This window comes from Pseudorasbora parva, chromosome 15 (genome assembly GCF_024679245.1).
Source record: "Pseudorasbora parva isolate DD20220531a chromosome 15, ASM2467924v1, whole genome shotgun sequence".
Taxonomy (NCBI): domain Eukaryota; kingdom Metazoa; phylum Chordata; class Actinopteri; order Cypriniformes; family Gobionidae; genus Pseudorasbora; species Pseudorasbora parva.
Genome location: NC_090186.1, coordinates 7,154,668 through 7,172,542, shown reverse-complemented (window position 1 = coordinate 7,172,542; position 17,875 = coordinate 7,154,668). Strand labels below are relative to the sequence as shown.

The 17,875-nt window shown below is 40.2% G+C and overlaps 1 protein-coding gene and 1 pseudogene across 8 annotated transcripts in view; one reads left to right on the top strand and one right to left on the bottom strand.

The window, feature by feature from the left end:
• The window catches only part of fryl (furry homolog, like), a 109,914-nt gene that overhangs the window by 70,244 nt on the left and 21,795 nt on the right, over window positions 1–17,875 (top strand). For all 8 annotated transcript variants that reach the window (XM_067416932.1, XM_067416928.1, XM_067416927.1 and 5 more), the window contains 26 exons: window positions 1,418–1,582; window positions 1,692–1,778; window positions 1,936–2,204; window positions 2,364–2,583; window positions 2,701–2,825; window positions 4,166–4,223; window positions 4,431–4,522; window positions 5,373–5,545; window positions 5,623–5,783; window positions 5,871–5,981; window positions 6,059–6,213; window positions 6,306–6,405; window positions 8,613–8,781; window positions 8,926–9,194; window positions 10,971–11,111; window positions 11,231–11,399; window positions 11,622–11,706; window positions 12,018–12,142; window positions 12,740–12,890; window positions 12,982–13,085; window positions 13,391–13,573; window positions 13,726–13,921; window positions 16,486–16,607; window positions 16,699–16,886; window positions 17,014–17,108; window positions 17,191–17,819. In XM_067416932.1, coding sequence (XP_067273033.1) covers window positions 1,418–1,582; window positions 1,692–1,778; window positions 1,936–2,204; window positions 2,364–2,583; window positions 2,701–2,825; window positions 4,166–4,223; window positions 4,431–4,522; window positions 5,373–5,545; window positions 5,623–5,783; window positions 5,871–5,981; window positions 6,059–6,213; window positions 6,306–6,405; window positions 8,613–8,781; window positions 8,926–9,194; window positions 10,971–11,111; window positions 11,231–11,399; window positions 11,622–11,706; window positions 12,018–12,142; window positions 12,740–12,890; window positions 12,982–13,085; window positions 13,391–13,573; window positions 13,726–13,921; window positions 16,486–16,607; window positions 16,699–16,886; window positions 17,014–17,108; window positions 17,191–17,819 — 4,342 coding nt within the window. The remainder of the gene's footprint in view (window positions 1–1,417; window positions 1,583–1,691; window positions 1,779–1,935; window positions 2,205–2,363; window positions 2,584–2,700; window positions 2,826–4,165; window positions 4,224–4,430; window positions 4,523–5,372; window positions 5,546–5,622; window positions 5,784–5,870; window positions 5,982–6,058; window positions 6,214–6,305; window positions 6,406–8,612; window positions 8,782–8,925; window positions 9,195–10,970; window positions 11,112–11,230; window positions 11,400–11,621; window positions 11,707–12,017; window positions 12,143–12,739; window positions 12,891–12,981; window positions 13,086–13,390; window positions 13,574–13,725; window positions 13,922–16,485; window positions 16,608–16,698; window positions 16,887–17,013; window positions 17,109–17,190; window positions 17,820–17,875) is intronic.
• On the bottom strand, window positions 7,701–7,817 carry LOC137042284 (5S ribosomal RNA; annotated as a pseudogene).

Here is a 17,875-nt window from a genome sequence, read left to right as displayed (position 1 = left end):
TGAAATAAGTTAATGCTTTTATTTAGCAAGGATGCATTAAATTGATGAAAACTGACTTTAAATATATATTTATAATGCAACAAATATATATATTTATATTTTAAATAAATGCTGTTCTTTAGAATGTTCCATTCATCAAGGAATCTTAAAAATGTATCAGTTCTTACAAAAATTAAATAAAATTAAGCTGTACAACAGTGTTCAACGTTGATGATGATAAATGTTTGAGTACATCAGCATATTATATTGTTTTCTGAAGGCTCTGAAGGATGGAGTGATGATGCTGAATATTCAGCTTTGCCATCACAGCAATAAATTCCTTCAAGAGAATTCCTTCAAAAACATTAAATCCTAACGACCCCAAACTTTTGAACGGTAGTGTGTGTATTTCTTCCTTTTCTTTTTCTTGTAGGTTATCATAGATTTTTAACATGGTATTTATTAGGGGTGACCCCTATTAGTCGAAGATTCGATGCATCGATATGCAGGACCGGATTCGACCACTGATCTCACGGTCGAATCATTTTGGCAATATGAGGGTGCTCACTGCTCAATATTAATGGGGTGCGTCTCAATCAGCTCCCTAGTTCAGTAGTCAGGGCACTGATCAGGGAGACAGCCCATTGACTTATGTCCTGATCAGTGCCCTGACTGCTGAACTAGGGAGCTGATTGAGATGCAGGCAGTGTTAAAAAGATGTGGCACCGCGCCTTTAAAATTCGAACACACACCAGCGGCGGCATTCGGCGCCTGTCCGCGGCGATTCAATTTATATTAGCCTATATTTCCCTCAAATCGTGAATGTACTGATTTCACCCTGTGCTACAAGATACACTCATTGCGCAGCTCTTCTGTCAGGGGTCGATTCAAAATTGAGCTTGCGTGTATTATGTGCGCGTCTGGTGTGAGAGACGGCGCTGAGCTTCAGCCGGCGTGCGACCCCCTTTAGGCACAATTGGCTTAAGAACGTGCATGTAAACGCACTCAGTGCTCATTTCCTCTCTAGGCAGGTATTTTTTTAGGGTTATTTATCAAAATGTTCTTTTATATATTTGTATGATGTTCTGTATTTCGATCGCGGCATTAACATGTTATGAGAAAACGGTTTACGAATGTTTATCCACCACATTACCTTTTGTTTAAACCTAAATAAGAAAGCCATTGTCAGTTCGTCTGTCAGTTGGCAGGCAGTTTTGGTCGCTTTATTAAAAGTTGTTGCTGTGTGCAGTCGTGTGTAAAGGAAAATAAAAATAGTTTTACCTCTTCTGCTGACAAGTGTCGTGCCCCTCCCAACCCATTCACACACAGATGATTCGACTATCAGTCGACTATAGAGAGATTCGAAAATTCTGATTCGAATGTCTAAATCCTTAGTCGAGGACACCCCTAGTATTTATGTATTGTATATATTTTTTAGAGCCCTTCTCTTCCTCTGGAGCGATCTCATCTCTGGACGGTTTTGCATGTGGTGGAGGGTCTGGCTCTGGTCGTGCTGTGTAGCTGTCGACCTGCAACACGCAGACTCGCTGTCAATGTCCTCAAAGAGGTCCGATCATTGCACACGGCCCTCGGCATCGCTAAGGTAACCATTCTCTCTGAATGACTTCCTGTTGTTCGCCTACATAAGCTGACCTTTTCTTTCTTTTTTGCTCTTCATATTCATTGCATTGACTTGTTTTTCACTCTCTCAGGGAGATGAGGAGTTGGCTATAGACGTGATGGACAGATTGAGTGCTTTAGTCCTCGAGAGCTTTATTCACCTTACTGGGGCTGATCAGGTGAGGAAATGTGGAGCATTATGTAATTTCGATATTGGCGTCCCCTCCAGACAGGCATGTTTAGAAACCTTTTGACCTAAACCAAAAAATACAAACCTCACTGTTTTTTTTTTTATTGTTATCAAGGTTATAATTTTGATCCCCCTTTTTGCTGTAGACAAATCTGCTCTACTGTCCCAGTGGAATAGACCTTCAGACTCTGGCAGAGTGGAGCTCATCTCCCATCAGCCACCAGTTTGATGTCGTAAGCCCCTCCCATATCTGGGTTTTTGCCCATGTGACACAAGGTCAGGACCCCTGGGTCATCAGCCTGTCTAGTTACCTGCGGCAAGAGCACCTGCCCAAGCACTGCCCCACTGCGCTGAGTTACGCTTGGGTCTTCGCCTCCACGCGCCTTCAGCTACTCTCCCCACAAGTCGACATCAAGTATGTTTTCACTTTCAAATTTGTCTCTAGTATGAATGGGTGAAATGGGTTAAAATCATAACTATATCTCAATATCTGCAGCCTACATTTCAATCATTTAAATATGTCACAAAAAAAGACCTAATAACTAATTTAGCTGTGTGACTTTTGCCCTTGCAGCAGCCCGATCAATGCTAAGAAGGTGAACAGCATGAGCGGTAGCAGTGACTCATACGTGGGGCTTTGGAGGAACTACCTAATCCTCTGTTGCAGTTCTGCCACCTCGTCCTTATCTTCATCCTCCTCATCCTCTTCCTCATCGGCCCCCGGCTCTGTCCGCTGCTCCCCACCTGACACGCTAGCATCCACCCCAGACAGCGGATATAGTTACGACTCGAAGGTCAGCGGTCTTTGCACCCTACCAGCTCTGATGTCAAATGCAATGGTTAGCACTGTTGAATGTATATGTTGAGGACACTATATTTTGATTGATAAACAAGTTTGTGTGTGTTTGCAGATCATTAGCATTCCGTCCCCTTCCTCCTTGTTCAAGCATGTGGTTCCCATGATGCGCTCTGAGAGCATGGACATCACTGAGTCTCTTGTCCTGGGGCTTGGCCGGACCAACCCCATTGCCTTCAGGTTCGTCTAGGATCACCTGATCTAGATCTTATTACAAGGTGTTTGGGTTTTAAAGGTATACCGGTATGACATTCATGATGTATCACGGTATGATTATCATTTTGTGTGCATTTGCTTATCTATGGTATTAGAAAAAGTTAGTTAGATTCAGAATCTCACCAGCACATAAGCAACTTCTTTCCTCTTGACTGCTTAGACTCTCTTAACTTGCTCCACCCACACACGTACAGCGGAGAACATGTCAGAGACAGAGGCTATTATCTCTAAACTCTATCCCTGTCGAAAAAAAGGTTAAAATTTGCAGTATGGGAATACTTTGGATAAACTATAGAAAACAAAAATGCATGGTTGTCCTCGAGGACAAATATCCAATTGGCAAAAAATGTGGACGCAAAGTGGATGCAAAAGGAGGAAACGCATTGAACACGGTCACCTATATTCGAGAACATCATATGTCTTGTTTATAACTAAAGGCCGTATCATTTTTTAAATGCAGATGGAATCCAGTAATGAAAATTGAATCTATATAACGCAGATGTCATGTAAAATGCACAAAATGATGGATGAATGAATAAATTGAAAGTAGAGCTGTACAATAAATCAAGTCGTGACATGGTCTGTGAATATTAAAGCGCAAAAGACTGCTATATATTATAAATAATCTGCTTGTTCTGCGTCTCTGTGAATGAGCTGTGCTGTTTTGTCCACTACATACTCAAGAATGCATGACGCTCACGGTGTTATTAACCTCTGCCGTCTCACAATATGACGTGAACACGAGCTGCTTTGAGAGACTTGAGTATTTCATCAATTTATTTGAAAAAAAATGTTGATAATATATTTATTTTAAATCATAAAAAGATTTCATAGGACTCTTGGAATCTATAATCAATTACTAAATTAAATTTATTAGACAATTACATTTGAGTTATTAAAAATTTGAAGAAACATATCAAGCAATTGTTATAATAATCCATAATTGTTATAATCCATTAATTTAACGGTCATTTTACATAATCATAACAATAAGAATTGATTGTTTAATACCATACACCGTGAAACTGTGACATTTTCAGTGATATATTTTCAGGTTATCATACCATGAAAATATCATACCGTTACAACCCTACTAGGTGAAATGTGACCACTCACAAGTAGTCAGACTGACATTTTGGGCTGACTCTTGGTATTGACTAAAATGCAGCTGAAATAGTCCTCCTGTGACCACTTGTGATTGGATTTCATGGCTACGTGCATCACTTATGTCAGTGTTTTACAACAAAATTTACCAAATATACTATAAATAATGACATGCTAAAATCCAGTGATATGTTTTGCAGAGAGTTGTTGGAAGAGTTAAACCCCATCATTAAAGAAGCGCTTGAGAGAAGGCCAGAGGTGAGTTGACCCAATAACAGTTTGACACTTGACCCTATAAAGGAATCCCTGCTAAGGACTCATGGAAAAAAAAATCCAATATACTATTTAAATGCAAGCATTTTTGTCCATCTATTCAGTAGCAGATCTACACAAAATATTTGATCTTTGTGATCTCCGAACACCCTCTTGAAATTGCTCTGTTTATTTGTTTGTTTGTTTCTGCAGAATATGAAACGGCGCCGGCGTCGTGATATACTCAGAGTCCAGCTGGTCCGGATTTTTGAACTACTGGCCGATTCCGGAGTTATCAGTCAAACGTAAGTCTCACACACACACACACACACACACACACACACACGTACACTACCATTTAAAAGTTTTCTTTTTTTAAAAATTTACTTTTGAAATAAATTAATACTTCAGCAAGGATGCATTAAAGTTAAACTGATCAAACATTACGTTTGGTAAGGCCAACAATTTGATTGTAAAACTATTTTCAATGCATCACAATGCATCTTTTGCCTCCAATTCTTTTATTAATAATTATTATATTAATAATCCAAATATAGCTTTTTGTTATTTTATCTTTGTTTTTAAAAATTAGAACAAAGATTGAAATAAACAGTTGAACATTATTATTAAATTCTATTAATTCTATTAATTAATATCTATTTAACAGGTGCATTTAAGTAAGATATAATACAGAAATTGAATAATCAAATATAAACATAATCACCGCTTAGTCTTTAAGGTATTAATTACAAATACATGTATTATTAAAGCTATAAAAGTTATTCAGACAAGAGCAGTGATGTTTGGTAAACATTAGTGACATAGACAGCAGCGGGTTTTTATTTTATTAAGTGTATAAGTGTAGTTTGATTATTTTAACGCACAGATATAATGTACCCTTCCAACCGTTTACGTTCACTTCAGGCATAACCGACGTTTATGCGAATATTCGCCAAGACAGATATTTTGTAATAATTATGTAGGTATTTGACCATTTTAAGCCATGAAAGAGATCTGAAGTCAGGATTGCATGCTGTCTGAGGGAGGCAGCTTTCTGTGCATGCGCTTGGGTTATCAGTCGGCACTTTTGGGTGGCTTATTAAGCTTAACTCTTTTTAACATCAATCACAATCCACACTTCTTGTGTCTGTGCAGTTCGAGTGGTGGTCTGGATGGGGAGTCTCACTCTCTGAACAGCACTCTACTGGAGTACGTGGATCTCACCCGACAGCTTCTGGAGGCTGAGAATGACAAAGATTCAGACACACTGAGAGATATCCGCTCTCACTTCAGTGCCCTAGTGGCCAACATCATACAGAATGTACCAGGTACACATCTACCGGGCCTTTTCACAGCACTACACTGAAATTTGACTTGGACTGACCTCACGATTTTGTTTCTGCAGTACATCAGAGGAGGAGTATATTCCCTCAGCAGTCACTGAGGCACAGTCTGTTCATGCTCTTCAGTCATTGGGCTGGACCCTTCAGCATTATGTTCACACCACTTGACCGATACAGCGACCGCAACATGCAGATTAACAGACACCAGTACTGCGCACTGAAGGTACATTCTGACACATTTGCATTTGCAGCCATCTCAAATGTATCTTTTATCGAGTCTGAATGTGGTCTATTATGTGTGTCCACACAGGCCATGTCCGCAGTGCTGTGTTGTGGTCCGGTTGCTGATAACGTTGGCCTGTCTTCTGATGGGTATCTGTATAAGTGGCTGGACAATATTCTAGATTCTCAAGACCGCAAGGTAACCACACGTGCCGACATTAGCATCACTAAACAACTGACTTTTATGAACTGTGACGTGTGTATTTTTGTGCTCAGGTGCATCAGCTGGGTTGTGAGGCAGTGATGTTGTTATTAGAGCTGAACCCAGATCAGAGCAATCTTATGTTCTGGGCAGTGGATCGCTGCTACACTGGCTCACGTAGGGTTGCTGCGGGCTGCTTCAGAGCCATCGCCAATGTCTTTCACAACAGGTACATATGACCAAATGTCTGTGATGAATGTGATTGAATTTGTGTCAGTAATTGAGTTTACATGAATACTGTGTTGTTGTTGTCTCTTGCAGGGATTACCAGTTTGACACTGTGGTTCTGCTGAATCTCATCCTGTTTAAAGCTGCCGACTCTTCCAGAGACATCTATGAGGTCGCCATGCAGCTACTGCAGGTCAATAAAGATGCTTTCTATTTCAGTCAAGGGCAAAAATGTAATTTCTATTTTATAACAATGTGTCTCATAATATAAAAAAAATATTAATAATTCTCTTGAACAAAGTGTGCAAAAATGATAAACTAGGAAGCAATGCCTTTTGCCCATGCTCTGCTTTCTTTAGAAAGAGTTACTCTACTGGTGTTCACATCAAAACACCCAACTCATCCCTCTTTCTGTTGTGCCAGAAGTGAACAGGGAATGTATCTAGATTTAAAATGGGTTTTAGATCTTGTTTGTCTCTTAGTTTCAGTCACACAATAATTTTTTTGGGAACATAGTCAACTTCCAGTTCACAATCACATTTTAATTTTCAGTTTTGATTTTGTACAGTTTAATTGTGAAGTTTGTGCACAATTTAATGGGAGAAGGTGAAACTACGGGAAGGGGAACTTTTGAGAAACATAGCCTTGTTTCACATAGCCAGAGTTAGGGCTGGAATACACTACACAACTTTTAAAATAATACACTTGCCAGCTAATTGACTGAGGATCACACTCAGACATTGTTTTGAACTCCACCTTGATTTTTCAACATGGCTCAAAATATCCATCATGCTTCATATCCCATATCACATATAGGACATCACTCACTGCTCTTGATTGAATAGCTTGTATAAGTTTAATAAGGATTAATCTTTAATTTAAACAGTGAAATATGCAATTATTTTACATTTGATTACTTTATTCAATTTATCTACCTAAAAACTAATGTTAGACCTACCTGAAAAACCTTGTTTATTTTATTAGCATCTTTGCTCAATAGTATTTATTTGTGCTTCTTGAATGAATAAATGAGGCATTTATATAGCGCTTTCAAATGTACTACTGTACACCCAATGCGCTTCACACGCATGTCAGGGGTCTCTCTTCAACTACATCCAGTGTGCAGCATCCACTTGGATGATGCGACGGCAGCCACAGTACAACGCCAGTGCGCTCACCACACACCAGCGATAGGTGAAGAGGAGAGAGGGTGATAGAGCCAATTCAGTGGATGGGGATTATAAAGAGGCCATGATTGGTGAGGGCCAATCAAGGGAATTTGGCAGGGACACCGGGGGTTACACCCATACTCTTTTATGAGAAGTGCCATGGGATTTTTAATGACCACAGAGAGTCAGGACCTTGGTTTAACGTCTCATCCGAAAGACAGTGCTCTTTGTCAGTATAGTGTCACCATCACTACACTGGGGCGTTAGGACCCACACAGACCACAGGGTGAGCACCCCCTGCTGGTCTCACTAACACCTCTACCAGCAGCTACCTGGTTTTCCCAGTTGGTCTCCCATCCAGGTACTGACCAGGCTCAGCCCTGCTTAGCTTCAGTGGGAAACCAGTCTTGGGCTACAGGGTGATATGGCTGCTGATATTCTTGTATTTAAGTTATTTGTTCTTTATTTTTATTTGACAGTAGTCCTTTTTTCCCTGAACATAGTAAATACATAACTGTACCGAAACCGTGAACCTAAAACATGATACAAACCGAACCGTGTGCAATCTGTACCATTGCAGCCTTAGCGTAACGTATGTGAGAGGGTAGCAAACACATTCTGAAAGCCTTCGGGAGGGCTTTCAGATGAGCCATTTTAATCTAGATTATTTTCTAAATTAATCTAGATTTTAAAAATTCAGTCTATGCCCACCTCTAATTGTAGCATAGCTCTCAACACATTTAAATGTATCTAAGATGATAAAACAGCTCTGCGTTCCCCCAACTACACATGAGCGGAAGAAGCGGAAGCTCTGCAGAATCAGGGCGTCATCAAGCTACACCTTTGTTTTGAATAAGCAACCTCTAGCGGCAGAAAAGTACATAATGTGGCTGTAAATCTGTGCCACCACACAGTACGTTCTTTTTTTAGTGCGTGTTGTATCTGCATACTTCGACTGCCCAACATTTGCAGACTGGCTCTGACTTTCAGCAGCCTGCATTGACTCGTCCAAAAATCTGGACAAACATAATGTAATGTGTTTCAGCCTTTAGCATAAAGTTGTGTCCACATTACAGCTTATTTTGGCTAAGAACTGCCAAGTGGGATCATCTGAATGACATGTAAAGTGACCAGCCACATTTTGTGGTAAAACAAGTGTAGTTTGAAGTTAAAGGCAACAAGCTCAGTAACTTGTAGTAAATAGTTCTGTGTATGCATGTGTTGGTATTAGATTTTGGAGCCAAAACTGTTCCGTTACGCCCATAAACTGGAGATCCAGCGTGCTGATGGGGTCTTGTCTCCAGCCTCGCCCCTCCCACACCTGTACTCCGTGTCCTACTACCAGCTCAGTGAAGAACTGGCACGGACTTACCCTGAACTCACCCTGCCCATCTTCTCAGGTACCAGTGTTATTCTTTACGAAAATGAAACATCGCTTTCATCATTTTAATAAATCTGAAATAAAATAAAATATAAATGCTTGCAGCATTTTCCCCCTACATACTTGCTGTGTTTGTAACGAGATTGTGGTTGGTTTTATTCAGAGGTGAGTCAGAGAATACAGACAGCACACCCTGGTGGCCGACAGGTGATGCTGCATTATCTCCTACCCTGGATGAACAACGTGGAGCTGGTGGACTTCAAGCCTTCAGCACGGCGTCAAGAGGAACCGCCGTCGACGGAGGAAGAGGAGGACGCCCATGAAAGAGAGATGATGATGGTGAACAGCCGTCGCTGGCTGAAAGGAGAGGGCTGGGGTTCACCACATGCCACTACCATGATCCTCAACAACCTCATGTTCATGACTGCAAAGGTAAGCGGTCGTATTCTACATGCAGACTATGTGGCTACTGGATAGGGTTTCTACTGTCTTAAATAAACCTAGAAATATCAGGACATCTGGAACAATTATATATATATAAATTAGGGATTCAACAATACAGTTAGTCCACGGTTCAATACACATCTCGGTTTTCAACCATTGTTTTCGGTTTGGTTCGTTTTTTTTTTTGCTATTCTATTCTTAGGCGACAGGAACAGAAAGAGGTTTAGAAGAAAATGTAACACTCTTTCTTTATTTTACTTGAAAAACCTTACTTAAAGGACAACTCTGGCAAATTTTTACGTTTATCTTGATCGTTATATCTTTGTGAGTACAGTCTATTAAAAAAAAACCGAACCGGATTGGTGCTTGCATTACAGTTAATACAGGCATAAATGTAAAGGGCGTCTTTGTGCCTCTTAACAGAAACAAAATGCAATTAAAATGTCTGTTCAACATGAAAAGGGCCCTTACATGACAACGAGATGAGTTTAGCCACTTAGCCAGAGAATACAGACAGTTGCACTTTGTTGCACTTTGAGATTCTTCGGAATTAAAAAATGCATTATAAATAAAATCTATTATTATAATATCGTGATGTGTGAACACGTTCATATGATTGGCTTATAAGTTAACAATCCCCCTACGTGAGGTGCGTTCTTGTGATTGGCGAAAACAAGGGCGATATCTGATTGGTTGCTGATCATTCCCTGTTTAAAAAGGGCATTTGTGTGTCGAGCCAAGTCAGGGGAGTCTCAAAATTCACACACAAATGCAGTGAAGTTCACAGACCGCAAGCAGTTTGTAAATCAATATATATTTGTGTGTGCATCAGAAATACATTTCTGAATCTTGAGCACATTTGTAAATTTTCTTTGCATTTTTAAATTTTTCATGTATTTATGAATTTTGTGTGCAATTCTGAATTTTGTATGCATTTGTGAATCTTCTGTGGTTTTTATATTTTGTGTGTGCATTTGTGAATTTTTTTTTTTTTTTTTTTGCATTTGTGTATCCTGTGTGTGCATTTATGAATCCTGTGTGTGCATATGTGAATGTGGTGTGTGTATTTATCTTTATTGAAACTCATTTAGCTCTATAGTCCCTTTAAGGACAAGTGTTCACAATCACTGTGCTGCTAAGACTTTCTCTCATCTCATATACAGACCCATGCAATTTTACTTTCACTTTAGATATAACGTACTGTTTTTATATATTTTAACCTTGTGAGTATTTGACAGTATTAGCGCAGTAAACTACTAAGTAAGTCCAGTAATCACGTGCTTGGCAGGCACGTGCGCTCAGCGCATGTAAAGCACAAATAAAATGTTTAACCGGCAAGGCTTTAAAACGCGCTAAACACCCACTAACTTTAGTGCATATGATTGGATATTTGCTCATATCAGTGGGTAGACTCACAGGCACACTCAAAAAGAGGCAAAATAAACAGAGATAAATATTTAAAATGAAGAGAAATAGAAATAATTAATTAAATGCAAAACCGAAAAGAAAAAAAAATTCAATCGAATTCGAATTTATTGGTAATGTTACAACTTCCTTTACTGGTAAATTTACTGATATTTTTGAAAAGGTCCTGTTCACACATAATCTGTTAGCGGTAATTTACCAGTAAAGACTTGATGTGTGAAAGGGGCTATTGAGGGCTGAAGTTGAGAAGTCCTGATGAAAATATATTATTTTAACACATTTATACCTAAGTTTTCAAGAAAATCATTAGATAATTGTTCATATGGTATAATTTTACAGTATGGTGATGAGTTCGCATGGTCAGAGATTGAGAATGTCTGGACCACTTTAGCGGACAGCTGGCCCAAAAATCTGAAGATCATTCTGCACTTCCTCATCAGCATGTCTGGGGTCAACAGTGAACCAAGTCTCCTGCCTTATGTGAGTGTGACCTGCCCTGGCCAGTCATACACCAGATACTCAATACCTGAGCAGATGAGCTTGAGGCCGTGTTACTTAACTCTGTTGTGTTTCTGAATGGTTTTCCTGACATTTTGCAGGTCAAGCGAGTGGTGGTGTATCTGGGCAGGGATAAGACGATGCAGCTGCTGGAGGAGTTAATGTATGAGCTGGAGCTAACAGACCCTGTATCCTCAGCTGTCACTCATATGGATAACCCACCTTATTACCGCATCACTTCCTCTTACAAGATCCCTTCTGTTACATCAGGTATATGTGTTTTACTTATCTTTCTCAACATGACCTAATATAAATAAGGTTAAGACGGTTAGAAGGGTTGTATCTTTAAACCGGAAAGAGAATTCACTGAAGTAGGAACAATTCAGGAAACCAAAATTTCACAGATAGCTTCCTGATCCAAAATGATGTGATTTAAGGAAACTGTCACATTTTCACTCTCATTTTGTTTAAATGTTTGCTTTTTTCCCCCAGGAACAACGTCCAGTAGTAACACCATGGTACCTGGACCTGATGGACACCATGACAGCAAACTCAAAGATTCCAACATGGAGGACAGGTAAGAGTTAATACTGATATCTTGTTGGGAAAAAACACACATTTCCTTTTCATCTGTCCTTACTGTGTACCCACAACAAAACCAGTGTAGTCAGAGTCGTAAACAAATGAATCCTACAAGCCTGTTCTTTGAGTTGGTCAAAATAAAAAAAGTAATTGCTTTAATTGTATCCTACTGAAAATAAACCAATATCTGTTTATCAGCTATTACTTGACTGGTTGTTCATTGTTTGGTGCTTCCTCAATAGTACTTTGTTAAATTGTGGAGATGTTAGGTGGAACCTGCATTTAACTTTCTAAATATCTGCACAGTTACACTCATTTGGACATCTACACTGGTCTGAACAGTAATCTGAACAGTAATCTGAACAGACAGCACCATCGACTGGAGTCCCGTTACAGCAGCAGCTCAGGAGGGTCCTATGAGGAGGAAAAGGGTGAGTACATTAACATCACTGTCTTAATACAAACAGTGATCCCTCTAACTTCTGATGTTGCTCTTGCTCAGACTCAAAAAATGTGTGAATATAAAGTTTGAATAAGTTGTTTTTACTGTACATGAATTTCTGTACAATATGTTGTGGTCAGTAAGATTTTATGAATACTTTTATTCAGCGAAGATGTAAAGACATTTATAATGTTACTATAATTAATTATAATGTTGTTATTATAATGTAAAACATTTATACACCAAGAAAATGCTGTTCTTTTGAACGTTTTGTACATCAAAAAGATCCTGAAAATGTATGTTTTGAATGATCATGTAACACCTAAAGACTGGAGTAATGGCTGCTGAAAATGCCATCACAGTAATATATGACATTTTAAAATATAGATAAACAGTTATTTTAAAATCTAATAATATTATTACTTATTAATAATAAAAATCTAATAATATTATTATTATTTATAGTATTACTGTTTTACCTGTATGTTTGATCAGATAAACACAGCATTAGGGAGCGTAAGAAACCTCAAACTTTTGAACTGTAGTGTATAACTGTAGTGTATGATCATGTTGTTTCTCACTTTAGGTGACTCTATGCCTGTCTACGCTAACTGGCGTCTGAAAGTGATGGACCATAACCAGCCAGAGCCCCTCCCGTTTCCTCCCACTGGCGGCTGCTGGTCTCCACTGGTTGATTACCTGCCTGAGACCACCACACCTGGAGTCTCATTGCACAGGTGAAGGACATACATGTCCTTGAGCACATGTACATCAGCATTGTTCTCCTTGGCATTTGACCACTGATAACACATTGTCATTTCTTTACAGGTGTAACATTGCTGTGATCTTGCTGACTGACCTCATTGTAGACCATGGGGTAAAAGTGGAATGGAGCGCGTACCTTCACCTGCTACTGCATGCCATCTTCATAGGTAACACATATACAACTATACAGTTTATTTAAATCAGGGGTCCCCAATCTCAGTCCTGGAGGGCCTGCAGAGTTTAGCTCCAACCCCAATCAAACACACCTGAAACAGCTAATCAATGCATATAAATGAGCTAAACTGTGCTAAACTGTGTTTTAAATGAGCTAAACTGTGCTAAACAGAGCTAAACTGTGCAGGACAGTGGCGCTCCAGGACCGAGATTGGGGACCCCTGATTTAAATCATTAGAGTTCTGAAAAGTATCACATTGTATGTCCTGTAATGCTCTGTGTTTATTTGTGTGTACAGGTTTTGACCATCAGCACCCAGAGGTCTATGAGCACTGCAAGCGTTTGCTGCTCCACCTGCTGGTCGTCCAGGGCACCAACAGCAGCATCCAGTCACTAGCATCTGTATTGCTCCGCAACCGAGAGCTGAACGAACCCAGAGTTCTGACAGTCAAGCCTGCTGTTCAGGAGTTCAACCTCACAGGTACTTTAGAAAATCTCTCAACCACATAGACAGTTCTACCTAATCGATTTTAATTAATAATAATAATAATAATAATGACCAATTAGAATATTAACCATATCCTAGTGTTTTATGCTAAGAATAAAAACATTGTTAATTAATTTGTCTCCCAGGTGTCACAGAGCTTATGCCAGACTACCAGCCATCTCCAATGACAGACTCTGGCCTCAGCTCCAGCTCCACATCCTCTAGTATCAGTCTGGGCAGCTCAGTCCTGCCTCACCTCCCCCCTACTCTCCTTAATGAGGTGGACCTGTCTGCAGAGCAAGACGAGAAGGTCAAAAACCTCATCGAGTTCATCAGCTCAAGGTGAGGGGGTCACTGCAGACCACCATGTCATTCATCCTCTTAGCTTTGCAATTTCATTATCAGAGTGCTTAATACACTTCCAATAACATGCAATCCTGCCTGATCAAACCTCGCTTGAGAGTTTTATATGTGCTAGAGTGCTTCTGGCAAAGAAAGTATGGGGCTTTGTAAACTTTTGGAGACTGCCTTTGTTGTGCCAATGAGGAGATTTTTACTCCAGGTTGCTTTAGAACTAGGGCTGGTACATTGGTATCAGTGTTTATCAAACAAATTGGCAGGCTCTGTAGAAAATGGTTTACTGAGTTTTAACTCCCAATGCAATATATTTAAACTCCCCATAACAATAGACTCATAACCAGAGCAAAACATAAATGAACGTGAGAACTCTGATAAGAAAATAAATAAAGTCCTCAGAGTCGCCGACACAGTAAACAATGGGTCTTTACATAGCGAAATAGGAGCATACACAAACCAAGGCTACCGAAACCTTAATCACGGTCAATCTACAAAGAATCGTCAATAAAAAGTCTTTCCATAGTCTCACTGGAAAGAGTAATGGAGGCCTCATTCCCAGTTTTTAGAGGTCTGCCTTGACATGTCAGAATTTTGCTTTGCGCTGCAACATCCACGCATAATCTTCAAACATTGCGATCAGATTACCCTGTTACTTTAGGTTGCCTTTCTTAGCTCTGGCTTCACGTAGTATCAGCTCTTTCTGTTGGTATTGATGAAGCCTGATGAAAACTGCTATTGGTTTCTCTGCTGTCGCTGGCTTGGCTGCAAGAGTTTTATGGGCTCTGTCGATTTTTGGCAAAGTCCGACAGAGAAAAGAAAGAAGTGTCTGACTCTGTCCGACAGAGAAAAGAAAGAAGACGGACGAAACCCTTAGATCCGTTCCGGTGGCTGCGCAATTCAAGATTGGTGACTTTTTACTGTAGTTCCGCATTACTTTCTGACAAGACCAAGCATGTCTTTTCCAGAGCAAGTAGACCTTCATCTGTTACATTAGCGTTGGTTTCCAACAAGGTGATCCTGTGATTATAGTCTGAAATAGTAGATTGAATCAGGTCAATCTTGGATTCCAGTGATGAGGTAGCAGCCTTAAAGTATGAAACGAGGGCCTGTCTGTTCTGCTCCAGTAACTTAGCGATTGATGTCATGGTAAGTTACGCTTCATCGTCTGCTGAAGTCTTAAGGTTTAAGTTCCTTCTTATGTTGCTTTGATTGTTTAGAAGTTGTGATGGAGACAGAAACCACACTAATGTATTCTTAAATCTGAATTTAAAAAAGTATGGGGGAGTCTGAAAATAGGCAAAAATATTACATTGGAGTGGGAGAACGACACGTCTAACTCAAATGACCTTCTGCCATTTTCCAATTTACACATTTTTGAGGATACATTTGTATTTAACCGAAAAACACAGAATACAAAAAAAACAAAAAGGAAACACAAGATTTAGATGTATGTATGTACAAAATTACCATCTTGACGAGTAAATGCATAAACAGTCGGTTTGTCATTAGTGAACGTAAACATTTGAGAAAGAAAATGCATGAGTAACAGTATTGGATCTGTACATTCAGTTTTAAAGTGATAGCAGCCTAATTTTTCTTGTCTTTTGATGTTTGATTAACATTAATGACACTCACTGCTCTTGAATTAATAACTTGTGTAAGTTTAACTGTAAGGATTAAAAACAGGCTTTTGCTGTGTGTAAGCTATTGTCCAATTGTAAAAAAAAAAAAAAAAAAAAAAAAATGCTCTGCATGATCAAATATTTAGGTAAGATGATGATTATTATTATTATTTTAAATACCGACCCCCTTTTAAATTAAAAAATCTGCCCCATAAGATTCACCAAAGGAGGGGATTCCCCCCATTCTCCAAAATGAAATTCAGGCCCTGAATTCATTTCTGTAAAAATACGTTTGGATCCCATCAAATAGATCAGTAGCGGCTCCAAAAATCCTGTAGGACACCCTTAAATATTGATATCAAATGTTATGGAAAAAATAAAAAAATATTATATGGATATTTTAGGCCCTATCACCCATCCCTTTTCAGAACTGTTGACCCTGATAAAGTTGAAAGAGAACTGTAGTTCAACTGGGGTCCATGATAGGGCACTATTGTTTATCAAATTACTTTAGCTCATAGTTGTCTCGGCATATTAGGATGGGAAGGAAAACATTTTTTACTGACAAAAAAGCTTTAAATTACAATGCGTTTCTGCAGTTTTGTTACAAAACATGAATGTTGTTCCTGGCAAGTTTATGTATGGATACATATTGAATGTGTATTTTATTTTGTGTTAAGTAAACTTATTTTTTCCCCTGCCTGCAGCCATGTCTAACAGGAGAGGGTATTGTTGCCTTGCATGCATGTGTGTGTGTGCTCTGTCTCATTTCTGTGTGAACATTTGATTCAGAGTGTTTTTATACATACAGTTTGTTTGCGTACTGGGAGTTGTGTGCGTACTGGGAGTTGTGTGCACCTGCTTTGCCTTTGTTCTGTGTTAGATATTTCCTGCTGTCACTTCATCTTCTGATTGGTTGGCCCATAGGAAGCGTGGTCCGCTGTGGAACCATGAAGACGTCTCTCCTAAAAACCCCAACATCAAGAGTGCTGATCAGCTAAGTGTATTCCTTCGTCATGTTGTCAACGTCTTCAAACAGACACCGTCCGGTAAGACATTACATATGCTAATTTCACTGCATTATGTAGTGGATAAACTCCCATATGAAGGAACTCTTATGTTTGATGCATGTCTGATTAGGTTATCAGTTGGAGCAGGAGCTGAGTGAAGTTGCTTTGCAGACCGCTCTGTCCTGCTCATCTCGTCACTATGCTGGTCGCTCCTTCCAGATCTTCAGAGCGCTAAAGCAGCCACTCACAGCCTCCACGCTGTCAGATGTGCTGTCTCGTCTGGTAGAGACTGTGGGAGATCCAGGGGAAGAGGCTCAGGTATATAGAAACTTCCCACTGTTCCAGAAGTATTGATAAGAAAGCAACAGCTGGAATCAACAATAAGGATTTTTTTTGTGTTGATCCCTGGACAGTCATAATCAAACGTTTCATCTGTCTCCCGCAGGGTTTTGTTATTGAGTTGCTGTTGACACTAGAGGCTGGTATAGACACTATGGCTGAAACGATGAAGAGCTACGACCTGCTTACTGCACTCTCACAGTAAGACACGCTCTGCTATGGTAAAACATTATTTCCATCGGATGCAGCACATTACTAAAAATGCTGTCTCCATCTTCTGTAGGGCCTCCCATGATCCTCTGCTAGGCACCAAGTTTGCCAATAATAGGAAAAGTACTGGACAGCTGAACCTCGGCAGTGGAAGTTTCCTGCATGTCCATTACAGCCACACTCGCAGCAACTCTCTCAGAGCCAGTCTGATGGGTGAGCGCCTTGGAGACCGCCGCCGCAGCAATACCCTTGATGTAGCCGACCGATTAGGCGGAAGCCACGGCAACCTTGCCCGCACACGAAGCTTATCATCATTACGAGAGGGTGGTGTCCGTGGCGATGGAGGAGGTGGAACTGGAGGAGGATCTGGTGAGGTGGTGCCACCGACGGACCCCACCAATCTGATGGCGACGGTCTTCTGGATTGCAGCGTCGCTGCTAGAGTCCGATTATGAGTTTGAGTACTTGCTGGCACTCAAGCTGCTGAACCGACTGCTGGCCCAGATGCCCCTGGAGAAGGTGGACAGCAGAGAGAAGCTGGAGAGAGTGCAGGCCAAACTGAAGTGGTACAACTTCCCCGGCCTGCTGACGCTCTTCCTGAAGGGTTTCACTTCAGCTGCAACGCAGGAGCTCACAATTCACCTCCTCAGTAAACTCATCACGGTGTCCCGACACTCACTCATAGACCCCTCACAGCTAGCAGGTGAGATTTTGTTTAAAATTGTCAACCTGGGTCTTGAAAATGAATGAGCGTGTGTA